The sequence below is a fragment of the Schistocerca piceifrons genome, chromosome 1, assembly GCF_021461385.2.
Source record: "Schistocerca piceifrons isolate TAMUIC-IGC-003096 chromosome 1, iqSchPice1.1, whole genome shotgun sequence".
Lineage (NCBI taxonomy): Eukaryota > Metazoa > Arthropoda > Insecta > Orthoptera > Acrididae > Schistocerca > Schistocerca piceifrons.
The window spans coordinates 548,545,035-548,572,141 of record NC_060138.1 but is presented as its reverse complement, the minus strand read 5'-3'; the positions used below and the strand labels follow the sequence as shown (position 1 = coordinate 548,572,141).

General features: G+C 42.2%; 1 protein-coding gene across 1 annotated transcript in view; it reads right to left on the bottom strand.

Moving 5' to 3' along the window:
- Positions 1–8,488: 8,488 nt before the first annotated feature.
- The window catches only part of LOC124748835 (probably inactive leucine-rich repeat receptor-like protein kinase At5g58150), a 167,130-nt gene continuing 148,511 nt past the window's right edge, over positions 8,489–27,107 (bottom strand). The window contains exon 6 of the mRNA XM_047248963.1: positions 8,489–10,166. Coding sequence (XP_047104919.1) covers positions 9,877–10,166 — 290 coding nt within the window. The 3' untranslated portion in view covers positions 8,489–9,876. The remainder of the gene's footprint in view (positions 10,167–27,107) is intronic.

Genomic DNA, 27,107 nt, shown 5'->3' with positions numbered 1-27,107 from the left:
TCCTCAATTCACTTTGGCTTTTTGCAAGTAAAATGGCTTTTCTTTCGTCACACTGCACCATTTCACCCAGTTTTAATGGGTTACTGGGAAGATTTTCCCATACTTTAAAAACACACCTTGTGAAGCTGTGTCACCCACTAGAAGAGGCAGTAACCTTGTCACTGTACACCACAAGACGACACCTCTGTGGCTGCCCTCACTGCTCCGAGCTCTCCATCCTTCATCCTAGGTAGAGGAAACGCACCTCAGATGCAGCGAACTCCACAGGTTGCCTCTAAGTCCTGGTGTGGGCCCTTGCTTTTTCACGAGGATACAGCCATTGGTTGCCAGCAAAAGTGACCCACCTCCTAGCTTGAGCCATCGTTGAAGTGCAACTCATAGATGATATCCAATGCCAAAAATATAAACCAAGTACACCTCTGCCATAGCCCAGCTCTACAGCCGGACACCCTAACACAGGTATCTGTTACAGACTCTCAACCAACAGGGGTCCACCAATGAGGACACCACGATCTGCGGCTTTACTGGAGGATGTTGCACCCGGGGTTACAGATCGCAGACCATTCCAGTCAGCCCCATGGAAATGGACCCCATCCCAGCCAGATCTTCCTGCACTGGCAGAGAACACAGACTTTGTAAAAGATTCCGAGACCTGTCACCGCCACTCTACATCTGTTTTTTTTTTTGGGGGGGGGGAGAGGGGGGAGGGAGGAATGTCATGAGGAAACAGCTACTCTGCGCCTATGACACCACATCGTGACAGCTCAGAGGACGAGAAAGAAAACGTGATATAGTCTTATTTCCGTTCGTAAATGCATAACAAACAGAAAATAAATTACGTTTTGCTGTTTGCAGATGACAAGTTGTATATTGTGTAGCAGAACAGCTACCAAAATAAGCGGACAATAACATCATGTAAGGTATGTTACTTATGATTACACCCACTTTTCGCCAATTAAGTTATAAATGCAACTTTTACTTAATGTTGTAAACGACACAAATGTTAATATGTTAACAACAAATTTACAGTTAAAAATAAAAATAGAACCCACTGACGATAGCACAAAAGTGCTGAAACATGTATGTGTGAAACAAAAGAAAAAAGGTGTCTTGCACAAGGCGGAACTTCTCATCCCATTTTCTTAGTAAGCACGGAGACAACAAGAAGAACTGCACCACAAGATGATTATTGTATCACCATATACGAAACATTTTGATTCATCAAATGCATTTTATAAACTACGACGAACTTCAGCAGATGATGATGATGATGATGATGACGAAGACGTTTGGTTTGTGGGAAGCTCAACTGCGCAGTTATCAGCGCCCGTACAAACTCCCAATCTTTTGCTCAGTCCAGTCTCGCTGCTTTCATGAATGATGATGAAATGATGAGGACAACACAAACACCCAGTCATATCGAGGCAGGTGAAAATCCCTGACCCCTCAGGGAATCGAGCACGGGACCCAGTGTTCGGGAAGCGAGAACGCGACTGTGAGACCACATTTAGGGAAGGAGGCTACTTCATCTTTTGGATCTCTGGGAGCATACAGTCTAAAAATATTATGATGGGATTTTTTCATCTCTGTCTAATGTTGTTAAGGATTAAATCGCAGATAAATGTTTGTGAGAAGCAGGAGAATAGAGATGATTGCTGCTAGTTTTATTTGCAGTAATTTAAGTTGCGCTCTTAGATTCCTGTCTGACCACACACACACACACACACACACACACACACACACACTGTGAACTCACTATGCACTCTGATGCTTCCTAGTGATTATTCAGTAAAAAATTATCACTAAATCCGAAACTAAAACTTCTCAATAGTTCTAACATAACAAATCCTAACTGTAAACAAATCACATCGAATCGAACGAGTGACCATACCGAAACCTAACCATATCTCCGTACAGTTGTCGGAAAATCGGTAGGACCGATCGGTAACTGGTCTCAGAAGCTTGCACAATAGCAACTTCAGATAGAGAACAGAAAATGACGCCACTACCGAGGATAACCGACAACACCGATCGGTGTGAACGATACAGAATAGGGTCCCAGGCCTGGCAGGATACGCAATAACTGCGAACAATGTCGAGTACTCAGTGATCAATTAAGTACACAGAGATGCTGCAGACTCGTTTGAGACAGCGTTATCAGGATCTGACAGTTTGAAAGGGGTCTCATTGTGGATCTCCATTAGGCAGGTTATTCTAATCGGACAATATCCTGATTTCTGGGGCATTCAAATGCAGACAGTTACCCAATGTTGCATTGCACGGGATTGTGAAGGCAGGCATTCTCTTCTAGCTTCCAGTTGACCACACACTGTATTGCACGCCAAGCACATCTTAACTGCTTCACATCTGCACCTGCCATCTGAGAAGCAGCGTACTCCCTGCAACATTGTCTCATGCTGCACTACTGGACAGACTAACAGCAACCAGACTATGGAATAACCGTCCCTTGTACAGGTTTCTGTTAAACCGCAGAACCAAATCGGCTAATGTTGGAGTGATGCAATGACCAGGAAGCATGTACTGATTATGAATGGCATCGTTTTGCGTTCAGTGGTGAATCGCGGTTCTGCTCTACCCAGAATGACCATCGTCGGCCAGTATGGCGGCGACCATTCTTCCAATGTCTTGGGGGACACAGCGGTGTTACTCCTCGCGTCACAGCGTGGGGCGGTATCGGTTACAAGTTCAGGTCAAGGCTTGCAGTGATTAAGTTAACTCTGATGGCTTACGCTATGCCAAGTGCACAATGCGTTCTATTATGATAACTCTCATGCGAGTATATTGTGCTGGCATTTGTCAAGGAACAATGTTCATCCACACATAGAAAATGTGTGCAAACTGTAGGCATCATGCTATAGTACCCCTCTGGCCAGCAACACCCCCAGATTTGCCACCAACAGAACACGGGTGGGATCAGGTCGCATGCCAACACTGTCTCAGTACCAGTATCCAGCGTACCAAGGACCAGTTACAATCGTTGTGAGCCAGCTTGCCTCAGAAGAAGATGCAATGGCCGTATGCCACCGTCCCCATCCATCAGTGCACGATTCCAGTTGAGAGGGGAAGGAGTTTGTTTGGGTTCGTTCGCGAAGTCGTATTGGTGTGTAGGGACACACTGACCAATTCTTTTTCGTCAGATGGTATATATATATATATATATATATATATATATATATATATATATATATATATATATATATATAAAAAGAAAGAGTAAATGAACCTGCAAGAATTTTACACATTATGTTCAATCAAAAGAAGAGACCTTGTTCTTCTCTGTTCCATGCAGGCCTATGGATTAGATATCTGTCTTCCATTGCAAAACAAATTTCTACAAATACTTTGAGGGTAGATTAATCACAATGTCGACCTATTGTAGCATTACTGTCTGGGGAAAAACAATTTCTGTGGAACTGCTGGTGTTTAGGTATATGGTATCCAACATGAGTGGAGTGAAAATTAAAAGGCAATAATTTTCTGGGAAGACGGATTATATGAAAGTATTTTGATGAATACATTCAGAAAATCTGTTTTATCTCAGCTAGTACTCTTCCCAAAGAACTGTTTCTGGTGAGACTGGCACCAGAATCTTAAAAAAAAAAAAAAAAAAAAAAAAAAAAAAAAAAAAAAAAAAAAAAAAAAAAAATCACCATTGCTCCGCAAGCATAGTATCTGTGTCACTAGGTGAAGCAGCTTTTGATTAAGTTTAGGGTCACACGCAGATTTGTTAATAACGCTGAATGGATTTAGGGAAACGGATTTCTCCATTAATGGCAGTTACTGCAGTCACATAAAATGACGAAGGAATGACAAAAGGTAATTAGTTTCTATACTTGGTTCAATTACAACTTCAACAATTTATTTACACCTTTATTATAAAACTATATGTCTGTACAAAACAGTTAATACGTATTTTCTGAAAATAAACTAAATAAGAAATAACTATGTTCCATAAATCATCACCTCATCAATTACACGGCTTTTACAGGCCTAAAATAGATTACAAGTGAATGTGTGTGTGTGTGTGTGTGTGTGTGTGTGTGTGTGTGAGTGAGAGAGAGAGAAAGGGGGGGGAGAGAGGGAGGGAGGGAGGGAGGGAGGGAGGGAGGGGGAGAGAGAGAGAGAGAGAGAGAGAGAGAGAGAGAGAGAGAGAGAGAGAGAGAGAGAGAGAGAGAAAGGGGGGGAGAGAGGGAGGGAGAGAAAGGAGAGAGAGAGAGAGAGAGAGAGAGAGAGAGAGAGAGAGAGAGAGAGAGAGAGAGAGAGAGAGAGAAAGGGGGGGAGAGAGGGAGGGAGAGAAAGGAGAGAGAGAGAGAGAGAGAGAGAGAGAGAGAGAGAGAGAGAGAGAGAGAGAGAGAGAAAGGGGGGGAGAGAGGGAGGGAGAGAAAGGAGAGAGAGAGAGAGAGAGAGAGAGAGAGAGAGAGAGAGAGAAAGGGGGGAGAGAGGGAGGGAGAGAGAGAGAGAGAGAGAGAGAGAGAGAGAGAGAGGAGAGAGAGAGAGAGGAGAGAGAGAGAAAAAAGGAGAGAGAAAGAGACTTATTAAACATTAAATGTAACAACTACATTCAGCCCATTTTCTTCTATATGAGAATTTCTAAATTACAACATAGAAAATTTCTAAATTACAACATAGCGTACGGAACAATACATTTCAGAACAGATACATGTTGACTAGAAAAAATTTTTCTTAATTTTAACAGCAGTTCATGAGACCCCGTTTTTCGAAATTTTGCCAGCTCATACATTAAAAACTAAACCCACATTCATGGCAGCTTTATCTTCAAGTTAAGTATTTTGCCAACATTTGTTTCATGTACCTGATGAAAGATAATTACGTTTTCAGTCACAGGGAGTATCAAATAATTAGTATCAGTTCTCACAATGAACAACTAACGTTCAGAAAACATTACATTAAGGGCAGTAGTGGCCTATTTGTATACATAGAAATGATACAAATCAAAACTGGAAATTTAGCTACAATACTGTAAAATTTCACTGTACAAAATATTTGTATGGGTCGACAAGCAATTCCATTTATTACTTACGCAACATAATACGCCTTGAAGTTCACAGACGTTTCATGTTTAATATTTTATTACATTTTCTTCTTTGCTGTAAAGCCCCTCGTGAAGAACATTGTCAGGGTTTTGTGTTCCTGGTCGTTCATAGGTGTACTTTCTCCACATATCCTACAGGATCGGAGAAGTTCAATGTTTGTAATCGTGTTTGGATTACAAGTCCATATTACAAAATTATGATGTTCTAAGCTAGTCGTTTTCGGCCTTCTCTTCAGTGTAAGATTTTTGCAGGGCTGTGTAAGCAAGTCTTTGATTATTCTGAGTGCTTAGGAATATTCAACATGTTACCAAGCATGTAAGTAAAGTGTATTGAAATCGTGATGCCTGCATCCATCTCTCAACAAACTCTCTCTGGGAACCTATCATGGCTTAAAATAAATAGTTTTGAAATTACATATGATTTTAAATGTTTTGAAAACTAGAAATTAAATTTGTATGTAACATTTGTCAACTTTTAAGGTAACTGTAAAAGGTGGTGCGAGTGTGTAACTTCGATTTTAATTTTTTTATGGAAAATTGTTATTTGAAGTTCTCTCTAATTTTGTGTATGTTCTATACATTTGTAGATAACTATGTACTTTTAATTTATTTTAAAATTAAGTAATTAAGTAATTTCTACAGTTTCGATGAGCACTTTCACAGTTGCAACAAGTTATCTCAGGAGCTGTTTGGTCCTGAAGACCGTGATTTACATTGATTTATAGTAAACCACTTGCTGTCTAGATTGGCTACATTGGTTGCTCTGATACCACTTCCTGTTTGTGGTATAATGCATAGTAACAACCAATTTTTGTAACTCGCTTTACACCTTTTGTTGTGTATATTTCAACGTGTTGCTAATTGAACTGTGTCTCTCTCTTTAATATGACTCCTCCAATGGGAATAATTGGGAGGAGAAGAAATCCTTTAAATGGATTCTAAAGATCATGTCCTTTTGTAACCCCACATTTAGAGAATGTGGTTAGGGCAGGCAACACTGAATGAAATGCTTTACATCAAGTGCTTTGAAGAAGCAGCCTGTTAACAGTAGTGAATGACCACAATGTTCAATGAAATTGAATGCTGTAATCTGTGTGATGGAGAGAGGATAATTTCTAAAAATGTCTTCAAAAGAAATAGTTTAGTTCTTAGTTTGGAAGTATCTTGTTCGAGATGAGAGAGTAAGAAAGAATTCTGGACCTCTGAAGAATGTAGAATAGTATCCTTTCTGAGACGAACATCAGATATTTCTATGAGCTGAGATGCATCAGTAAAGACTCTTGGGCTGGAAAAACTGTGTGCTCTTATGAATCTGTCATGGTCAGTTACTAATGTTTCAAGGTACACAGATGCTTTTGGGGGAAATGGTGGTAGAAGTAATAGCAAAGACTCAAATCTGCAACAGTAAAAGTAGTTGATGGAAATAATGGTAACAACAACATCTGAATAGCATTTGATGGACTGTGGAAGAAAATGGACCATGAAGCTAAACAATCTAGCGCAGCTGCTGTAAGTATTGATAAGGGGCAGATGCTTGATGTTTAAGTACTGTTGAAACATTGCCGTAGATGCACAAAAGTTGGTACTAATAACGAAAAGAAACAACTGCATGAACATAACTGCCAAAAAACATATGAGGGATCCAGTGGAGGTATGGAAGTTTCTCATCAGTGAAGATCTTTCAGCACTGTCAAGAACAACATGGGGTTTGCTATGCTGAATTCATTGTGATGGTCATTCCAGCTCATCCGAATCAATAATTGACAGCAGGCCCCATGACGATGTAACACCACAAAAGTTAGAATATGTGTCCTGTGCGTAAATGAATGGATACCTGACTGCATAAAATCAGGCAGAAGATTTCTAGCAAAAAGGTTGAAGGAGGCAAGACTGTTTAAATGATGTCTGACTGACATAAAAGTGAATACTTTGGCCAAGCCATTAGAAAGAATACAGATAACCTGTAAGGAATGAGAAATGCTGTCTGGGCAAAGTTAAGTGATGAGAAACCGCTACACAAATTGTGTTCAATTGACTCGTGTAATACTTTAGAGCTGAGGCAACAGGAACTTAGTATATCCATTGAAATGCCATCCCTGAAGCTGTTAGAGCAGTAGTAAACCCAGCACATAGAGATCTAGGACATCCAGATCTTCTGAAGAAATGCCTTGCAGGAAAACCTCAAACTGTAAATGAGTCAACAATGTAAAATGGACCAGGGTGTACAAAAGTGTATTTGTGGGCTTTAAAAGAGTGAATATTGGGGTCAATAGTGCTGTGATCTCCTTCAGTGATGAATGCAAGCAGAATAAAGGTTCTGAAGAAAATTTTAGTCTGGCCACAGTACAGAGGCAATCCTTCAAGAAATAGATAGTCAGTGAGTCCTCAAGGCAGAAACTTTGTTAAAAAATACAACAGCAGCAGCAGCAGCAGCAGCAGCAGCAAGATCCCCAGAAAGAGAAAGATTCGAAGGCTGGAGAGGCTTAGGCTGTCACTTCATTCAATAGTGAGTTTTCCTTTACTTCAACTTTCAAGTGCAATTTCTGATAAACTAGGTTTTTGCAAGTGTTTCCTATTATCTCAGACGCTATTCGAACAAATGTTCTGTAATTTTTACCTCTTATTGGTGGTGATATTTTATTTATGTGGATCTACACTGGTACAGATAGCACTCATTCTTTGATCATAAAAACATTTTTTAAGACTTACCTAAATTTTTAAGACCTACATTAAATTCATGTCTTGATCCCTAACAAAGTGAGATATGTGCTAAGAAATCGGTGAATGTGTAAGATATTTCACTACATCCTTTCAAAGTTTTATTGCCTTGAATAGTTCCTAAAGAAATGGGCTACAACTATGTTAAATTTAACATTATCAGGATAGAGCATTGATACTCCCTTTAACTTAAAGATGGAAGGCCGATTTATATGATACACTGAACATGAAGACATTAAGAATGTAACACACCTATAAAATTCCCAACTCTTAGCCTACAAAAAGACCCAATAAAAAAACAGTATGAGAAAGGATTTAAAACTGTAACAACATATTAGGTAGTTTTTCTGCTGTGAAATCTGGACAGACAAGTAGAGATTAATACACATCACACAACACAAGTGACTTTATTGTCTAACTGTATGTTGAAAGTATCTAGAAAATTGAAGATAGGAAGGAAAATAAGGGTTTAGCTTAATGTTACACATGCACTATTTTGCCAAATGACTAATGAGTAAATCTCATTTGGGCCATTAACGTTCCACATTATGAAGAAAATGGGCAAAAGAACAAAAGGAAGAGATGTGTTTACAAGCACCTACATTAAACTGGAAAACTTGTAGGATTTAAAATTCGTAAATGTGTTTGTATATGTGGTGGGAAGGCTGGGGGGGGGGGGGGGGGGGGGAAGGGGGGGCGGCATGCAAGGTGGTGATTACTAGCAAATATTGAACACACTACATGAAACCGAAATGTTGGCAAAACCTCATTTTCAGTCAAGTTACAACATACAAAAGCTCATACTAACAAGAAAATAACCTACAAACTGGCTTAAATGTCTAACATTCTCTGAATTAGTTCGAATATATTGATCAGCAGTGATTTATGTTACATAGATTGTAAGATAAGAACACCTACTCAGCATTGTTGCTGTCATTGTGCTGCACTGTGAGAAATGATTTTACTGCATTCTAATAATTAACAAGCAGTTCACTGTATGAGCATATTTACAGTGCATTCAAGAAGAACCTATAGAAACTGTCCAACTTTCCAAACTTCGTCTGATATAGTACAAGTCACCATTCAGCATATCTGATAAAATGACACACTCGTCACTACATAACAAATTTAATCATTTATATAACTGCCTCTGCAATTTAATGGATGTCATTAAAAGTAACATTCTGTTACTGGAGATTTTTATACTGTCTTAATCAAATTTAAAACATCAATAATGTTTATACTCAAATGACTTCCATGCAGATTCTGTTAACAGTTAACGTCTGTACCAGTAACTCTAACAAAGATTGAAACAATGCGACACAGGAATTTGAACAGTTTATAATCAAAATAACTGTTCTATAATAAATATTGCTAAATGAAGGTGCTCCCAGGTTTTAATATCACTTTTCTCTTTAACTTTTAGCTCTATACTGATTTTAGAGGAGAAAAATATTGTTGAGGGCAATGAGAAACCTTGGGGGTCCTCTTATTTTCACCTAAACACATCAGAAATAAGCCTCATTCACGTTCCAAAGCAGTATGGGTTAGATAACCACTACAGCATATCTTGAAAATAATATCTGCTGAAAAGAACACAGCCAATTCCAGCAGACTGTTGTATTATTGAATATACTCTTACTTCATTCTTTCATTTTGAAGTTCATAGTTTTGCCAAAATTTGACTGCTTCTCACTCAATTAGATGATGAATGCTATTTAACTGCCTTTGATCTGTAGCAAAATTTCAAATAGATTTGCTTGGTCTGTTATCTCCTCGAGTTGTCATAACTTTCATAAACTTCAAGGAACACTTCTTAGGCACATAAATGCTGGACATGGTAAGTTTGTGAGCTATAGTTTCTTGCTCTAGTCACAGCCACACTGAACACTAAAGTGATTGTATATATTGTCTTTGAATGTCTTTGCACTATCATATTTTCAGTGCATTCACTTTCACGAAGCGAAACTAATACTAACCACTTACATCACAGAAACATCACAGTCGTATTGCAGAACAGTTGTATGTACAAAGAGATGAGAGAATGTGTAGGAAGCTCGAGTCACTCTCTGCTCCATTAAGAACTACAAGTCTTGTAGAAGCTGCGAAGATGAAGGGTCTGGAGGCATTTTCTTCACATCATTACACGCCATCTGGTTGTTATTGTTTGCAGACACTTTTCTCCTTGAGGAATTCCTGCAGTGCATAAACAGTGCCCCAGTGAGCACGATGATCAGAAAGATAGCAGCTGCTATCCCTGCCCACATCCATGTCTTCTTTATTGCAGCTTGACGCTGAAATGTCTCTACTTTGCTATTACATCTCGAATGGAGATCTAATGCTTCTCTCAGTGATGTTGAATTCTCACAGAGTTCTGTAAGTGTAAAGCAAAATCTTTCTATTACTGGCTCTGTTACCATAAACATGCACTGCATCTTTACAGCTACACTAAATCCAAACAATTTTATCTCAAACATATGAATACATTATAGTCAGGAGAAATAAAATTTAAAAATTAATCACAGTATTTTTTTACTGCAATTTCTTACTAAAATATAGAATAAGTGAGACAGCAGACAATAGCAGCAAACCCTCAATATCAACAACAAACTAAAAAATTACATGATTGTGTGTATTTTGTTTCCAAGTCAGAAAAATTTCCATAATATAAAAATATAATTGACTCAACAATCAATTACCTGTGGTTCAGAGATATATCATATGATAAAGGGCACGAGTTTCAACCACTTTAGTATTTTTACCAACTATCTTCTTGTTACAGCATGTTTTAGATCGTGTTGGTTGAATTACACAATTTATGTATAAATTATGTTTTTAAATTTATTGCTTTTGGCTGTCACTGGCTAAATACTGAAATACAGCGGGACTAGTAGTGAAGTTGTTGGAGGGACTCTCGAGAGTCATTTGTACTTTTATTGTAGCTGCCTTCATAATTAATTGGGCACAAGGTAGATTGTCTGTCAAAGACTGCACTTCTTACACCAATGTTTTAGGGGAGGCTTAGAGTTTGAAATATTACAGTTAAAAAAATTAAACTTATTATACAACATTCTACACAAGAGTAACTTTCTTTAACTGCAAATTTGGAAACTGGTAAATAGCAATCTAGTGTGCATTTGCCAATTAATCTACAATGGTTAACCTAGATATTCAATATATTAACAGCAGAGTCTGTAACTGATGAAATAATGAAGTGTACTTTTGGCACCCCATAATCAGTAACAAACTGTGAAATCTAGGGCCACTGGAAAGAATCTACTAGGAAAAAAAACCTGTGGTAAACCTAGACTATAGGAAGGAAAAAATTAACAAATGAAAGACTGTTACCAAATGTCACTAAACTGATTTGATGCCTGTACTGAAAGATTTAAATTTATTGCAACTAACCAAGGGAACATTCTGAAGTGTGATTTTGATGAAACTTGGTGCATATATAAAAGAATCAAAATAATGCAACACATATTTTTTGTTTTGTCCAATTCACTTTTAAGGGGTACAACACACTGCGAAGGTAATTTGCATAGTAAGTTTCAAATGAGTATCTTTGAAACCACCATATTTAAAAATGTGTTCCATGTGAAAGTGGAAATGCAGTTAGGATTCTTAAAAAGTGTACAATGAACTTTAATAATACTTTGAAATTTTACAAAACCCTTCACTATCAAAAATATATTTTGAAAAATAAACAACTTTTCATAAATAATGAAGAAAATTTCATGCCACATCCATATATGCATAATAAAGCTGTTTTATGAAGAAACATTTCTAGAAAATGAGCAAGTTGCTTGTCCTCAGGTATGACACCCAAAGCTGTTTTCTCATTGACTCCCTTTTCCATAGTTTTGAAAGAGACTAATAGAAAGTTTGGAGCAAGATTTCAAGAATCTCTTTCTGAAGACTAATATTCGCTGGACGTTTACTTTCCTGGTGCAGGGGAAAATATGTATTATTGTTAGATTCTTGTTTTTTTTTTTTTTTTTTTTTTTTGTGGTTTTAGGGCGCAAAACTTCTATGGTCATTAGCGCCCACCCCGTGACGTAGGAAACAGGAAAAAAACGAAATTTAAAATCAGCAGCAAGGGGAACAAAGTCATAAAATTTGAGAAACTGAAGGCAGAAGGAATGCTTAAAAATCCACTATAGAAAGGGGTTGGTTGTCCCCAAAAAAAAAAAAAAAAAAAAAATCAAATGACTGACGTCATTTCACTGTCACTAATAAACTGTAGAACGCGGTCAGCTGAGCGCGTGTCATCTGCTAAAATCAACGATAGATCAGGCGATAGCTGTAGACGGGAGCGTAACGGATGAAAATAGGGGCATTCAATTAAAAGGTGTCTGACCGTCCACAGCTGAGAGCAGTGGGGACAGAGTGGGGGAGGATCACCGCTTAAAAGATGTCGATGGCTAAAAAGACAGTGCCCTATCCGGAGTCTAGCTAAAATTACATCCTCCCGACGACGCGTTCGGGAGGAAGAGGTCCAAGCACAAGGAAGGGCTTTCACTTCCCGCAATTTATTATGGGGAAGTGTTGACCAATGCGCATGCCATAAATGAGCAACTTGGCGACATAAACCGCTCCGTAGATCGGTAAACGGAAGAGACTGAATAGCTGGCCGAGGAAGAGAGACTGCAGCCTTGGCCGCTATATCGGCCGCCTCATTCCCACAGATACCAGCGTGTCCCAGGAGCCAGAGGAACGCCACTGAGACGCCCCCCAGGTGGAGCAAGCGCAGACAGTCCTGAATCCGGTGGACCAGAGGGTGCACAGGGTAAAGAGCTTGGAGACTTAGGAGAGAGCTGAGAGAATCTGAGCAGATTACGTACTGTATCCGCTGATGGCGGCGGATGTAGTGGACAGCCTGGAGAACAGCGTAAAGCTCCGCAGTATAAACCGAACACTGGTCGGGAAGCCGAAAGTGATTTGGGGTGTCGCCAACAATATAGGCACTCCCTACACCTAACGATGTTTTCGAGCCGTCGGTGTAAATAAATGTGGCTTCCGTCATTTGTGCACATAGAGCAGCAAATGCCCGACGGTAGACAAGTGTAGGGGTACCATCCTTGGGAAATTGACATAGGTCTCTAAGCAAGTCGATCCGGGGACGGAGCCAAGGCGGTGCTGTACCCCAAGTTGTCAAGAAGGTTTTAGGAAAGCGGAAGGAGAGAGAATGGAGCAGTTGACGGAAGCGGACTCCCGGGGGTAGTAGGGAGAGGGAGGAGGAGCGGCCTGCATACCCGACATCAAAGGAGGTGTCGAAAAAAAGGTCATGGGCTGGATTAGCAGGCATGGAAGACAGATGGCTAGCATAACGACTCAGAAGGACTGCCCGCCGATTGGACAGCGGAGGTTCAGCAGTCTCAGCATAAAGGCTTTCCACAGGGCTGGTGAAAAAGCTCCAGACACTAAACGTAATCCACGGTGGTGGATAGAGTCGAGACGCCGAAGAATAGACGGCCGAGCAGAGGAGTAGACTATGCTTCCATAATCCAATTTCGAGCGCACTAAGGCGCGATAGAGGCGGAGAAGGACCACTCGGTCCGCTCCCCAGGAGGTACCATTCAGGACACGGAGGGTGTTAAGGGAACGCAGACAGCGAGCCGAAAGATAGGAAACGTGGGAGGACCAGCACAGTTTTCTGTCAAACATAAGACCCAAGAATTTAGCGACGTCGGAAAACGGAAGGTTGACAGGACCTAGATGTAAGGAGGGCGGAAGAAACTCCTTACGTCGCCAAAAATTAACACAAACGGTCTTACTGGGTGAGAAACGGAAGCTGGTTTCGATGCTCCACGAGTGGAGGCGATCGAGACATCCTTGAAGACGTCTTTCAAGCAGGCTGGTCCGTTGAGAGCTGTAGTAGATCGCAAAATCGTCCACAAAGAGGGAGCCCGAGACATCAGGAAGGAGACAATCCATAATTGGATTAATGGCGATGGCAAACAGTACAACACTCAGCACGGAGCCCTGGGGTACCCCGTTTTCTTGGGAGAAAGTACGGGAGAGAGTAGTGTTCACCCGCACCCTAAATGTGCGCTCTGCCATAAATTCGCGAAGAAAAAGGGGCAGCCGGCCTCGAAAGCCCCAAGAGAACAGTGTGCGGAGGATGCCTGTCCTCCAACAGGTATCGTATGCTCTCTCCAGATCAAAAAATATTGCTACCGTTTGGCGTTTCCGGAGAAAATTGTTCATGATATAAGTGGAGAGAGCAACAAGATGGTCAACGGCAGAACGATGCTTTCGGAATCCGCATTGGGCTGGTGTTAAAAGACTGCGGGATTCCAGCCACCAAGCTAAACGGTAATTCACCATACGCTCCAAAACCTTACAGACACTACTCGTGAGAGAAATGGGGCGATAGCTAGAGGGGAGATGTTTGTCCTTTCCAGGTTTCGGAACTGGAACGACAATAGCTTCCCGCCATCGCCTGGGAAAGGTACTGTCGGTCCAAATTCGATTGTAAAGGCGAAGGAAGTAACGCAGGCTATGGGTTGATAAATGCAGCAACATTTGGACATGGATACCATCCGGTCCTGGGGCGGAGGAGCGAGAAGAAGAGAGGGCATGTTGGAGTTCCCGCATGGAGAAAACAGTATTGTAGCTTTCGCGATTTTGAGAGGAGAAAGCAAGAGGTCGCACTTCCGCTGCACGTTTCTTCGGGAGAAACGCTGGCGGGTAATTTGAAGAGCTCGAAATCTCAGCAAAGTGCTGACCCAACGAGTTAGAAATTGCGACGGGGTCCACTAATGTGTTATGCGCGACAGTGAGCCCAGAGACCGGGGAGAAAATAGGCGCGCCTGAGAACCGTCGAAGCCGACTCCAAACTTCCGAGGAGGGAGTGAAGGTGTTAAATGAGCTAATAAAGAATTTCCAGCTTGCCTTCTTGCTATCGCGGATGACGCGACGGCATCGCGCACGGAGCTGCTTATATCGGATACAGTTTGCCAAAGTTGGATGGTGACGGAAAATGCGAAGAGCACGTCGCCGCTCACGTATTGCGTCACGGCATGCCTCGTTCCACCAAGGAACTGGGGGGCGCCGGGGCAATTCGGAGGTGCGTGGTATTGAACGTTCCGCAGCTGTGAGAATAACGTCGGTAATATGTGTGACCTCATCGTCGACGCTGGGAAAGCGACGGTCATCGAATGTCGCTAGAGACGACAAAAGTGTCCAATCGGCGTGGGCAAACTTCCAGCGTCGCGAGCGCATATATGGCAGTTGAGGCTGCAGTCTAAGAACACATGGAAAGTGGTCACTCGAGTGTGTATCATCAAGGGCGAACCATTCGAAGCGCCGAGCTAGCGGAACAGTACCGACCGCAAGGTCCAAATGAGGTAAATTTGTCGTGGAGGCAGACAAAAATGTGGGGACCCCAGTGTTGAGGCAGACTAGATCCGCTTGGTGGAAGACGTCTAGCAATAGTGAGCCACGTGGACAAGGATGTGGAGATCCCCAAAGCGGGTGGTGGGCATTGAAGTCCCCAACCAGCAAATATGGGGGTGGAAGCTGACCAAGAAGATGAAGGAAATCAGCTCGTGCCATTGGTGTGGACGATGGAATGTATACCGTACAAAGAGAGAACGTGTATCCAGAAAGGGAAAGACGGACGGCGACAGCTTGGAAGGAACTGTTTAAGGGGATTTGGTGATAATGGAGAGTATCGTGGAGCAGAATCATGAGTCCTCCATGGGCTGGAGTGCCTTCAACAGAGGGGAGGTCATATCGGACGGACTGAAAATGAGGGAGAACAAAGCGGTCATGGGGACGCAGCTTTGTTTCCTGAAGACAGAAGATGACCGGCTAGTAGGATCGTAAGAGGATCGACAATTCATCCCGATTGGCTCGAATGCCGCGGATATTCCAGTGGATAATGGACATAGTGTGAACAGAAAATGGAGCAACGTGACCAAGGGTGCTGTCAACTCAACGACTGCTCAGAGCTTGCGACCGACAGCATGGAATGGCATTCAGTCGCAGGCAGAAGATCCTGATCCATAGGTTGGTCAGGAGCAGCTCCAGCCACCAACGATCGGCCAGTTGACCGGCCACCAGCAGTGCGCCTTGGCGACACAGAAGACGGCCGAGGGCGATTTCCGCCAGGTGGTGCTGTAGATGGGACACGCCTTGGCGGAGAAGGAGAGGAACTGTGTTTCTTCGTAGCCTTCTTGGAAGTATGATGTTTAGATGAAGGAGGAACCGATGGTTGTGAAGTTGCGGTACGTAAAAACTCTTCACGAGAATGCTCTTTTTTCGAAACTTGTCGTCTGACTTTTGGGCTCGAGATTTAGCAGAACCCGACGAAGGGTGAGCCATTGAGTGGGCAAGCGAAAGTGGTGAGGTTGAACGGGCGATCTTTGCGCTGGCCGATCTGACGACCGTGGTACTAAAGGTGAGGTCGCAAGTCTGCGTGGTCGCCTCCTTTGTTGGCCGAGGAGAAGCAAGGACAGTGCTGTATTTTCCTGTCTGAGGCACAGTGGGCTGTCGACTGGCGAGTAACTTTCGAGCAGCAAAGGTCGACACCTTTTCCTTCACTCTTATTTCCTGGATGAGTTTTTCGTCCTTAAAAACGGGGCAATCTCGAGAGGAAGCAGCGTGGTCACCCATACAGTTGATGCAGCGAGGGGATGGAGGTGGACAAGCACCCTCATGGGCATCCTTGCCACACGTAACACATTTGGCCGGATTGGAACAGGACTGGCTGGTGTGATTGAACCGCTGACAGCTATAGCAACGCGTAGGGTTTGGGACGTAAGGGCGAACGGAAATTATCTCATAGCCTGCTTTGATTTTTGATGGGAGTTGAACTTTGTCAAATGTCAAGAAGACAGTGCGGGTTGGAATGATGTTCGAGTCAACCCTTTTCATAACTCGATGAACAGCTGTGACGCCCTGGTCAGACAGGTAGTGCTGAATTTCTTCGTCAGACAATCCATCGAGGGAGCGTGTATAAACGACTCCACGCGAGGAATTTAAGGTACGGTGCGGTTCCACCCGGACAGGGAAGGTGTGGAGCAGAGAAGTACGCAGCAATTTTTGAGCCTGGAGGGCACTATGTGTTTCCAACAACAGGGTGCCATTCCGTAATCTGGAACAAGACTTTACAGGACCCGCAATTGCGTCGACACCTTTCTGAATAATGAAAGGGTTGACCGTGGAAAAGTCGTGACCTTCGTCAGACCGAGAAACAAGAAGGAACTGTGGCAACGATGGAAGAACCGTCTGTGGCTGAGACTCAGTGAACTTACGTTTGTGAGCAGACATAGTGGAAGGTGAGGAAACCATTGCGGAAGAATCCCCCATGATTACCGGCGTCTCCGATGGCGCGCTCCTCCCTTGTGGGGGCCCTCACCGAGGGCACACCCGCCTTAGGTGATTGTTCACACCTCAGGTCACACCTCCCGACAAACGGACGGAGGGACCAATCGGCACTTTCGTTTTTTTTTTTTTTTTGTGGTTTTAGGGCGCACAACTTCAATGGTCATTAGCGCCCTGACTACTCTAAGAATGCACCGCGAGGCACAAGTTGACCACAACAACTAAAAGGGAAAACACGATAAAAGACAGACTGACAGGCATAGGATTAAAAAACAGCATCATCAAATGTCCTTAGCGAGTTTTGTCAAATTGATAAAACGAAGAACACGAGCAGCTGCTCGTGGGTCATCCGCTAAAATGGCATCGAAGGTATCTGGCAGGTTAAGATCGAGGCGCAGTGTGTTAAGATCTGGACAGGACATTAAAATGTGTCGAACCGTCAGCAAGTGCCCACATGGGCAGAACGGCGCCGGCGCAGCCGTCAGCAGATGGCGATGGCTGAACCGGCAGTGTCCAATTCTTAACCGGGCTAAAACGACCTCCTCCCGCCGAGAAGGGCGTGAGGAGGACGTCCAAGCCACGGGAAGAGGTTTTAAGGCCCGAAGCTTGTTGTCGGTAAGTGCAGCCCAATCGGCATGCCACAGAGATAAGATGCGCCGACAAATCACCCTGCTAAAATCGGACGAAGGGACGCAACAAGAAGCTGTCCGAGGCTGGAGGACGGCAGCCTTGGCCGCGGCATCTGCAGCTTCGTTCCCAGGGATACCGACATGGCCAGGAACCCACATAAAGCTAACTGGAGAACCGACGTCCACCAGCTGCTGAAGAGAGCGTTGGATCCGGTGTACGAAAGGGTGAACCGGGTACGGATCACTGAGGCTCTGGATGGCGCTCAGGGAATCTGAGCAGATGACATAAGCAGAATGTCGGTGGCGGCAGATGTAAAGAACAGCCTGGTAGAGGGCAAAGAGCTCAGCTGTGAAGACCGAACAATGGCCATGGAGCCGGTATTTGAAACTTTGTGCCTCGACAATAAAGGAACACCCGACCCCGTCATTGGTCTTAGAGCCATCTGTATAAATGAAAGTCATGTCGATGAACTTCGAACGGAGTTCCAAAAAACGGGAGTGGTAAACCGAACCAGGGGTGACCTCTTTTGGGAGCGAGCTGAGGTCAAGGTGAACGCGGACCTGAGCCTGGAGCCAAGGTGGCGTGCGGCTCTCGCCCACTCGAAAGGTTGCAGGGAGTGAAAACTTAAGGTGTTGAAGGAGGCGACGGAAGCGAACTCCAGGGGGTAGCAGGGCAGAGACATACAACCCGTATTGACGGTCAAGAGAGTCGTCAAAAAAGGAACGATAAGACGGATGGTCGGGCATTGACAGTAGCCGACAGGCATACCGACAAAGCAGTATATTGCGCCGGTAGGTGAGTGGCAATTCGCCAGCGTCAGCATGAAGACACTCTACGGGACTGGTATAAAATGCTCCGATCGCAAGTCGTAAACCCCGATGTTGAATGGAGTTGAGGCGGCGTAAGATGGATGGCCGTGCAGAGGAGTATACGAAGCTCCCATAATCCAGCTTGGAGCGGACGATCGACCGATATAGACGAAGTAGGACGGTTCGATCCGCTCCCCACGACAGACCACTGAGAACACGGAGGACATTTAAAGAACGGGTACAACGGGCGGCCAAATATGACATGTGGAGACCAGCTAAGTTTCCTGTCAAATGTAAGGCCTAAAAATTTGGTTGTCTCCACGATTGGGAGAGCAACGATCGGCACTTTCGGACGGTATCAGCTCGGGTAATCACCCCTGCCTGGGCCTGGCCGTTACCAGGGGGTACGTACGTGTCCTACCTGTCTACCCGGGGCGGGGAATTACGCGTTACCATGTCACCGGCTACGCATGGAAGTGCGTGGGTCGGCCTTCAGACACGCACAGGGAGGAAAAAAGAGAAAGGGAAAGGAAAGAAGAGGGGGTCTCAAACGCCGCAGCGGAGAAAAGGGCAAGGAGAAGAGGGAAGGAAAAGAGAAGGACAGAGGAAGGACGAGGACTTGCAAGTGTAGAAAGCAAGTAAGTTGGAAAAGTTTCGAGCGTCCGTCTCCGGACGTAGGCACAAACCATACTCCCAGAGGGGGAGAAAGGGAAGGAAAGAGCCAGAGGTGAGGGGGGGGGCGAAGATGGGGGACGGGGAGGGATGCGGAAAGGGAAGGGAAGGGATAGGGAAGGGAAGGTATGCAGCCCGGAAAGGAAGGAGGGCCACATTAGCTCGGGGTCCCGTGCTCGCTACACACGTGTCCACAAAAGAGTTGTGGACCCCCTGGGGGGGATTCTTGGTGTGGTCAGTGCGAAAGAACCGTTTTGACCATCATACCTGAGGACAAGAAACTGTTTCATCTGGTGATCACAAGAGACTTGACAGGGCAGGTACAGCCATTGAGTGTATGGTGTGTGAAGAAAAATTTCAAATTACTACTTCTTAATGGTTACAATGTAAAATTGCACCTGAGAAACGACATAATCAAGCTACAGTTATTAGTGCAGAATCAAGAAAATTAGGATGTATTAGATGATCAGTTTGGTTATAGTAAAGAAACCAGAGAGGCAATTGTGACGTTGCAGTTGACAATGGAAGCGAGACTAAAGAAACATCAAGATACATTCATAGGATTTGTCGACCTGGAAAAAGCTTTCAGCAATGTAAAATGGTGCAAGATGTTCGAAATTCTGAGAAAAATAGGGGTAAGCAATAGGGAGAGACTGTAACACACAATACGTACGAGAGTCGAGAGGAAATAAGAGTGGACGACCAAGAACGAAGTGCTCATATTAAAAGTGGTGTAAGACAAGGATGTAGTCTTTCACCTCTATTGTTCAATCTGTACAGCGAAGAAGCAACGACGGAAATAAAAGAAAGGTTCAGGAGTGGAATTAAAATTCAAGGGGAAGGAATATCAATGATACAATTTGCTGACAACATTGCTATCCTGTGAAAGTGAAGAAGAATTGCATGATCTGCTGAATTGAATGAACAGTACTGAGTATGGACTGAGAGAAAATCGAAGAAGGACGAAAGTAATGAGAGAAATTAGAACTGAGAGAAACTTAACATCAGGATTGATGGTTGGGAAGTAGATGAAGTTAAGAAATTTTACTACCTGGGTAACAAAATAACCAATGACAGACTGAGCAAGGAGGACATCAAAAGAAGACTAGTACAGGCAAAAAGGGCATTCCTGACCAAGATAAATCTACCAGTATCAAACACAGGTCTTAATCTGAGGAAGAAATTTGAGAATGTACGTTTGGAGCACAGCATTGTATGGTAGTGAAGCATGGACTTTTGGAAAACCGGAACAGAAGAGAATCGAACCGTTTGAGATGTGGTGCTACAGACGAATGTTGAGAATTTGGTGGAATGACAAGTTAAGGAATGACGAGGTTCTGATAGGAATCTGAGAGGAATGTAATATAAGGAAAACACTGACAAGGAGAAGGGGCAGAACGATAGTACATCTGCCAAGAAACGAGGGGGTGGTTTCTATTGTACTACAGGGAGCTGTAGAGGGCAAAAACTGTAGAGGAAGGCAGAGATTGGAATGCATCCAGCAAATAATTGAGGCCATAGGTTTCAGGTGCTACACTGAGATGACGAGCTTTGGCACAGGAGAAGAATTCGTGATGGGCTGCATCAAACCAGTCTGAAGACTGATAGCTCAAAAGGACGTTTTGTTCCCCAAGGCTGTTCAATGTATTGAAATGTGCCTGATAGAAATCAGGATATTTAGATGATCGCCCACAATTTGCAAATCTTATGAATTTTTTAAAATATTGAATTACACAATGTTACACAGTGTCACACAGTGTTATATGACGACATTTTGTTCATTTCATGTGCATTGTGTATAAGAACATTATTATTTAAGTATTTTTTTGCAGATTGTCGTTATTGTAATGATTTTGTACATTCATAATGAGCAAATTATTATTTTAAATTAAGTACACATGTGAAATGATAAAAAAGACGAATTTATAATGTAACAATTTCAAACAGGAAACAAAAATAAGTGAGTAAATAATAACGAGAAAAGTAATTAACTTTTATATATTTTAATTATAGGTTTTGAAAATACTCTGGCAGCACATTCTGTACAGCTTATTTTCCAAAGATTGTATTTCAGGAAACAGCTTTAGTACAAGCAGATAGATGTGCATGAAAGCTTCTTTAATTTTAGTTGTAACAAAAGTTTCCATTTTTCATAATTAAGTGTGGTAGGGTAGTTTGTACTACTTCAGCTTATTACAAAATTGATTACACAGTTTTCAGGAACATTAATAATATTTTAACTATTGTATGAAGCATTTTTTTTATATTATGGTTTTGAAGATATTCCTTCTATGCATAAAATGCCAAATTACCTTTCATAGTATGTTTTATTGCTTAAAAGTGAAACTGAGCAGAAACTAAAAACTAAGTATTGCATAATTATGAGTCCTCCACATACGAGCTAAGTTTCATCAAAATCGTTTAATTACACCTGGGAATGTTCCCTTATAAATACAGCTATTCAGTAATGCAATAATAAGATATGTTGATCTATGCAAAGTGTTAAGATTTAACTCTGTGAGTACAGTTACGCTGCTTTGTTTTCATTTATTGTATGATAATCTTTAACACAATGCCTGTGTGATGACCATATAAAATAACTGCAATCTGGACTCAAGCGTGACATGTGAAATCAGTTAAAGGACTTTGTCACTTTGTGCAAGTTTCAGAAAATGTGCAACATAGATTAAAATACTTTATTTTGCAATAGTCTGACTGAACTGATGTGTTTTTTGAAGTTTGGAGTACTTGGGTTGATTTCCAGTGCCTGTCCAAAAGAAACGATAGTTGTCATCCTATCCCAATTCGACGAATTTTCCACAACTGAAATGCTGCATTATTTGGACATTAACAAATCTCTCCATTTGGAGTGGAGGCGGCTGTTAGGTCTCAGAATGCGTTCCATGCAGGTGTTTCTTCTTTCATCGTCATCCACTGGCTTGTTACTTTTTTTTGTTAGTTTGCCAGAGGAGCGCAGCTGTACCTGGCTCTGTTTGAAACACCAAGTTTCGAACCCCCTCAGCCTGCCTCCTTTCATACATTCCTAGTGTGCAAGTCTCAGTGTCATAATACAGCGCACTTCATATTAATATCTAGGTTACTTTCCTCAGCGGCAGGCTACGTGAGTTTAAAATTTTCCTTTTATAGACTGATAGTACGACTTGATTGTAGTCCATAATAGAGTGTACAAATGGAAATCTGAAGTCAAATGGTATGAGCTGATAGAGGAGAAAATATCTGACGCTATGCTATCAATGTAATGAGCATTTGGAAGCCACTATCTTGGGTGTAACTTTTAATTTTCCAATACAAAGAGTGTCATGTGACTTTTCAAACAGAGAACAATATGAGAAAATCACTAGTGCCTTTCATTTGGGCGCAGCTTTGTTCAGTCTTGAGTTACGATGCTGATGCTGACTAGGTGATTCAGGAGACAAAACAGCTAAGGTCATCAGTTTCCTATTTACCTCTTCCCAGGACAGAAGCAGCGTACCCGATCTGTCTGTCTATGGTGCAAATTCTGTGTGCAAGTGTGAGAAAGTGTACTAAATGATTGCGTTGTGTGTTTTCTAAGGCGGAACTTTGAGACCAGCCCGGTTTTCACCTAGTGGGATGTGGGAAACTACATAAAAACCATATCTAGGCTGGCCGGCAGTCCGACCTCTCATTATTAATCCGCCGCACGGATTCGATTCGGGGACAGCGTACGTCCCCATCCAGGGAGCGGTCGCGAGTCACGACTGACATTTCTTGCTTACAGGTGACGTGCAAGCTGACGGTGTTAACACATGCCGAACACATTTAGATCATCCTCGTATCAGGAGGAGGAGGAGGAGGAGGAGGAGGAAGCTGTCTTCTCGCAGTGGGTTTCAAGTAACGCCACTCAGGTATACCACCTATTAGCTATGCTGAGAGATGGTGAAATTTCTTGCGGAATTCCGTGAAACCGGCTGTCACAAGCAAACAAACCTGGATGATCGAAAACTGTTAAGGATGAAGTAACGCCAAATACTGTTCTGGCGCCAAGAGCACAGTACTTGCCACGTCTCGCGGAAACTTTGGCAAGCTTTAAGTCAGTAATGAGAATTTTGGCCGTACATTAATAGATAGCAGAGATCTGGTGGAGTAGCCACGACGAAGTCCTGGTTTAACACCATCGCCTTTCTCTCCGTGGGTAGCGACATTGCGATACAAGTCAATGCAACTAAATATTCAGTACTTTTGTTTCAATGCCGAATACTTCCACAATGAAATCATTTTTTTGATACTTACTGAGTATCTAAAGGACAGTACTTGTCCCGAATCGGTTTTACGCATGCATCTAGGTAGTGGGTGCCTTCTTGTGTCTATGGTACTTTCAGCCCTCCGTGTTTACCTTGCTACCCCGGGCCTGTTAACCTTTCCATCGGCCATATTGTTCGTTGATGTGTTCGCTTTCCCTGTATGGTGGCGCCGCCGAAATCTAAAGTACGGACATACTTTGCTAAAATGAGTATCACGGCAAAGTGCAAACAGTGTTTTAAAGCTGAAGTTTTCGGCAATACGTCCAATTTAGTGAACCCACCAGTACTCATGAAAATACAAATACAAAACCAGCAGTGCCTCTGAGTTTGATTAAGCAAGTAAAATGTAAGTTTGAGCCTAATAGTAATTTTAAGTTTCATGTCTGGATGAAAAAGGACATTAATGACGGTTGTGCCGTGTGATATTAATTTGAAACAAATTCGCTGAATGCGAATATCTTGGCATCAGCTGTATTTGGCCACAATTATATCACCTAATAGTGACATGCAAAAATCTGTGCCGGCTGGAACTGCAACACGGATTTCCCGCTTATAGCGAATGATTGCCTCAAACAGCTTGGCTATCCATGCACGCCTCCCGAACCGATCCAAATTTCCACACGTCACACTGTGTACATTCTGCACTGCAGTCCCCTACAGTCATCATTGTAACGGGCTGTAGACAGTCTGACAGATGGGAGATTCGGTTGGGCCAGTATGCGTGCACAGATAGCCGAAGTGGTTGAGGCGAACAGTTAGGGTAAGCGTGAAATCCGGGTTTGAGTCCCAGTTCGTCACAAATTTTCACATGTCACTAACAGGTGGTATATCTGTACCTAACACAGCTGACGCCTTTATGTTTTCCTTCAGTGAATTTATCTTGAACTAACGGAGAAATAACACAGCCAACCGGTTGCAAATAATTGTTTAAGACAGTGACCTAGGTTTCCGCACCACTAAGGATGTCTTCATGAGAACGAAAATTCAAAAGCCCTATTAAATAAAACACACAGAAAACCGGTTTCACAGAAACATGAACCAAGATGAAAAATGTCATAACATATGAAGGTTACTTACGTAAAGTTACATAGTGAGAAGGCAATAGTCAACTTTTAGAGCAGTCATGCTCAAATCAAAAATTAAAAACATTCCAGCCTTTTGTACGTACATCTTGCAAGGAACATAAGACTGAGCGACCCAGTTGAGACATTATAACAGAAATAATCGAATTAAAGAACAGTTTATCATCAAAACAAAATCTAAAGGATGAGAGTTTAATGTATTTTAGAAAATAGAAAGTAGTCTGGAAAATGAAGTGCGACTACTAGCTATCTATCAGGTTTTACTGAAATGTCCATTACGTACCCAAGTATAGAGTATTGTATAATATTTACACAAACAGCTGCACTGTCCAAAAACCTCTAACTGAAGGAAACATTAGGAGTACACAGCTACATGAGATTTGAAGAAAAGGATGTTTTGGAACTGGAGGTAAGGAAACACAGCAAATAATAAAAAGTCAGCAAGTAGTGATTAAAGCCATCGAAAAAAAAAACTTATGTCGCGTAGTTTTAACTGTTCATTGATGAAGCCATCACTCTTAGAAATATGCTTAAAAATCTCCTGCTCTCCGAGCACGTCGAACCTGTGATCTTTTTTATTCCCTATGGAAAATGATAATCCCTTCGACACTTTTCAGTTTGTGAGCGGAAATTAAAAGACGACCAGCAAAAGTAAAATTATGTACATTAGTGCCTCTTATTCCCGATAAATGTTCCTTATATCTGACACTGAAAGATCTTCCAGTTTGTCCGATATAGCAAACAGTACACGTATCAGAAGTGAATACATAAACTCCTGAACTGTGTATAAGAGCAACTGTGGACTTGAGATTGTGAACAAGATTTTTCTGCGGATTAGTGTTTATAGAAAAGGCAACTTTGCCTCCATGTTTTTTCCAACTAGAAGACGACGAATTCTATAAAGAAATAGGGCTTCAAAATGGAATCTAATAACTTATACGCGGTACTGTCAAAAACAGCACTGACACCTATAATATTCACCTTAACGTAAGTTTTAACGTTGAAGATGTTTTCAACGTATTAATTGCAATAGCTTTTATTAAGTTCATCTCTTCATTAAGCTTACCTGGTGACGACGGCACAGAAACTGCACGATGAATGGTTGAAGGGAAAAATGCTTTTTATAGGAATGAGGATGCACTGAACAAACGGGCACAATCTGATCTGTATTAGTGGCTTTTCGAAAACTACCGAAGCAATCTATGGCAATACTAAGGTCCAAGTAATGCAGCTGACGATCATTTTCTAACACACAAGTGAAGCTCATTTTGTCGTGAAAACTACTAAAAATTTCTATGTTTTATAGGGCTTTTAAATTTTCATTCTGATGAAGACATCCTTAGAGATATCGAAACCTAGGACACTGTTTTAAACAATTATTTGCAACCCGATGGCTGTGTTATTTCTCCATTGAACTTGCATATGGTTGCTGAAAGACAGCCATGTTCGAAACTGTAAGATTCAGAGCTGTAAGATTCAGAGCTGTAAGATTCAGAGCTGTAAGATTCAGAGCTGTAAGATTCAGAGCTGTAAGATTCAGAGCTGTAAGATTCAGAGCTGTAAGATTCAGAGCTGTAAGATTCAGAGCTGTAAGATTCAGAGCTGTAAGATTCAGAGCTGTAAGATTCAGAGCTGTAAGATTCAGAGCTGTAAGATTCAGAGCTGTAAGATTCAGAGCTGTAAGATTCAGAGCTGTAAGATTCAGAGCTGTAAGATTCAGAGCTGTAAGATTCAGAGCTGTAAGATTCAGAGCTGTAAGATTCAGAGCTGTAAGATTCAGAGCTGTAAGATTCAGAGCTGTAAGATTCAGAGCTGTAAGATTCAGAGCTGTAAGATTCAGAGCTGTAAGATTCAGAGCTGTAAGATTCAGAGCTGTAAGATTCAGAGCTGTAAGATTCAGAGCTGTAAGATTCAGAGCTGTAAGATTCAGAGCTGTAAGATTCAGAGCTGTAAGATTCAGAGCTGTAAGATTCAGAGCTGTAAGATTCAGAGCTGTAAGATTCAGAGCTGTAAGATTCAGAGCTGTAAGATTCAGAGCTGTAAGATTCAAAGCTGTAAGATTCAGAGCTGTAATAATAATTCTCTTCTGATATCCTCTGACATGCCTATTCATGTAGCGATGGAAACGCTCCACCATTTTACAGCTTTTTTAAAAGCCTTTTGAATGTCACAAAAGAGATTCTGGACGTAAGGATGTTACAATATTCAAAATTATACCAATGATTAATTTTTTGTCAACATAACTTAGCAGTATCACACCAATATCAATAAATGTCGAAGATTGCAAGGCGTTATTGAGAGAGCTGGAGAAAAAGTATCGTTTAATTGATTGAGATGACGATGCATCCACTGCTACCCTATTTGATCTAAATTTAAACACTTGCATTTTCAAAATCCAGCAGCATAGAGGCGAGTCATATAAAAACTCAAAATTACGGTTTATGAGCAATGGCGTAGTCCACGTGATCGGAGGAAGATACTGCTTCGTCTACTGTACACAGGAATA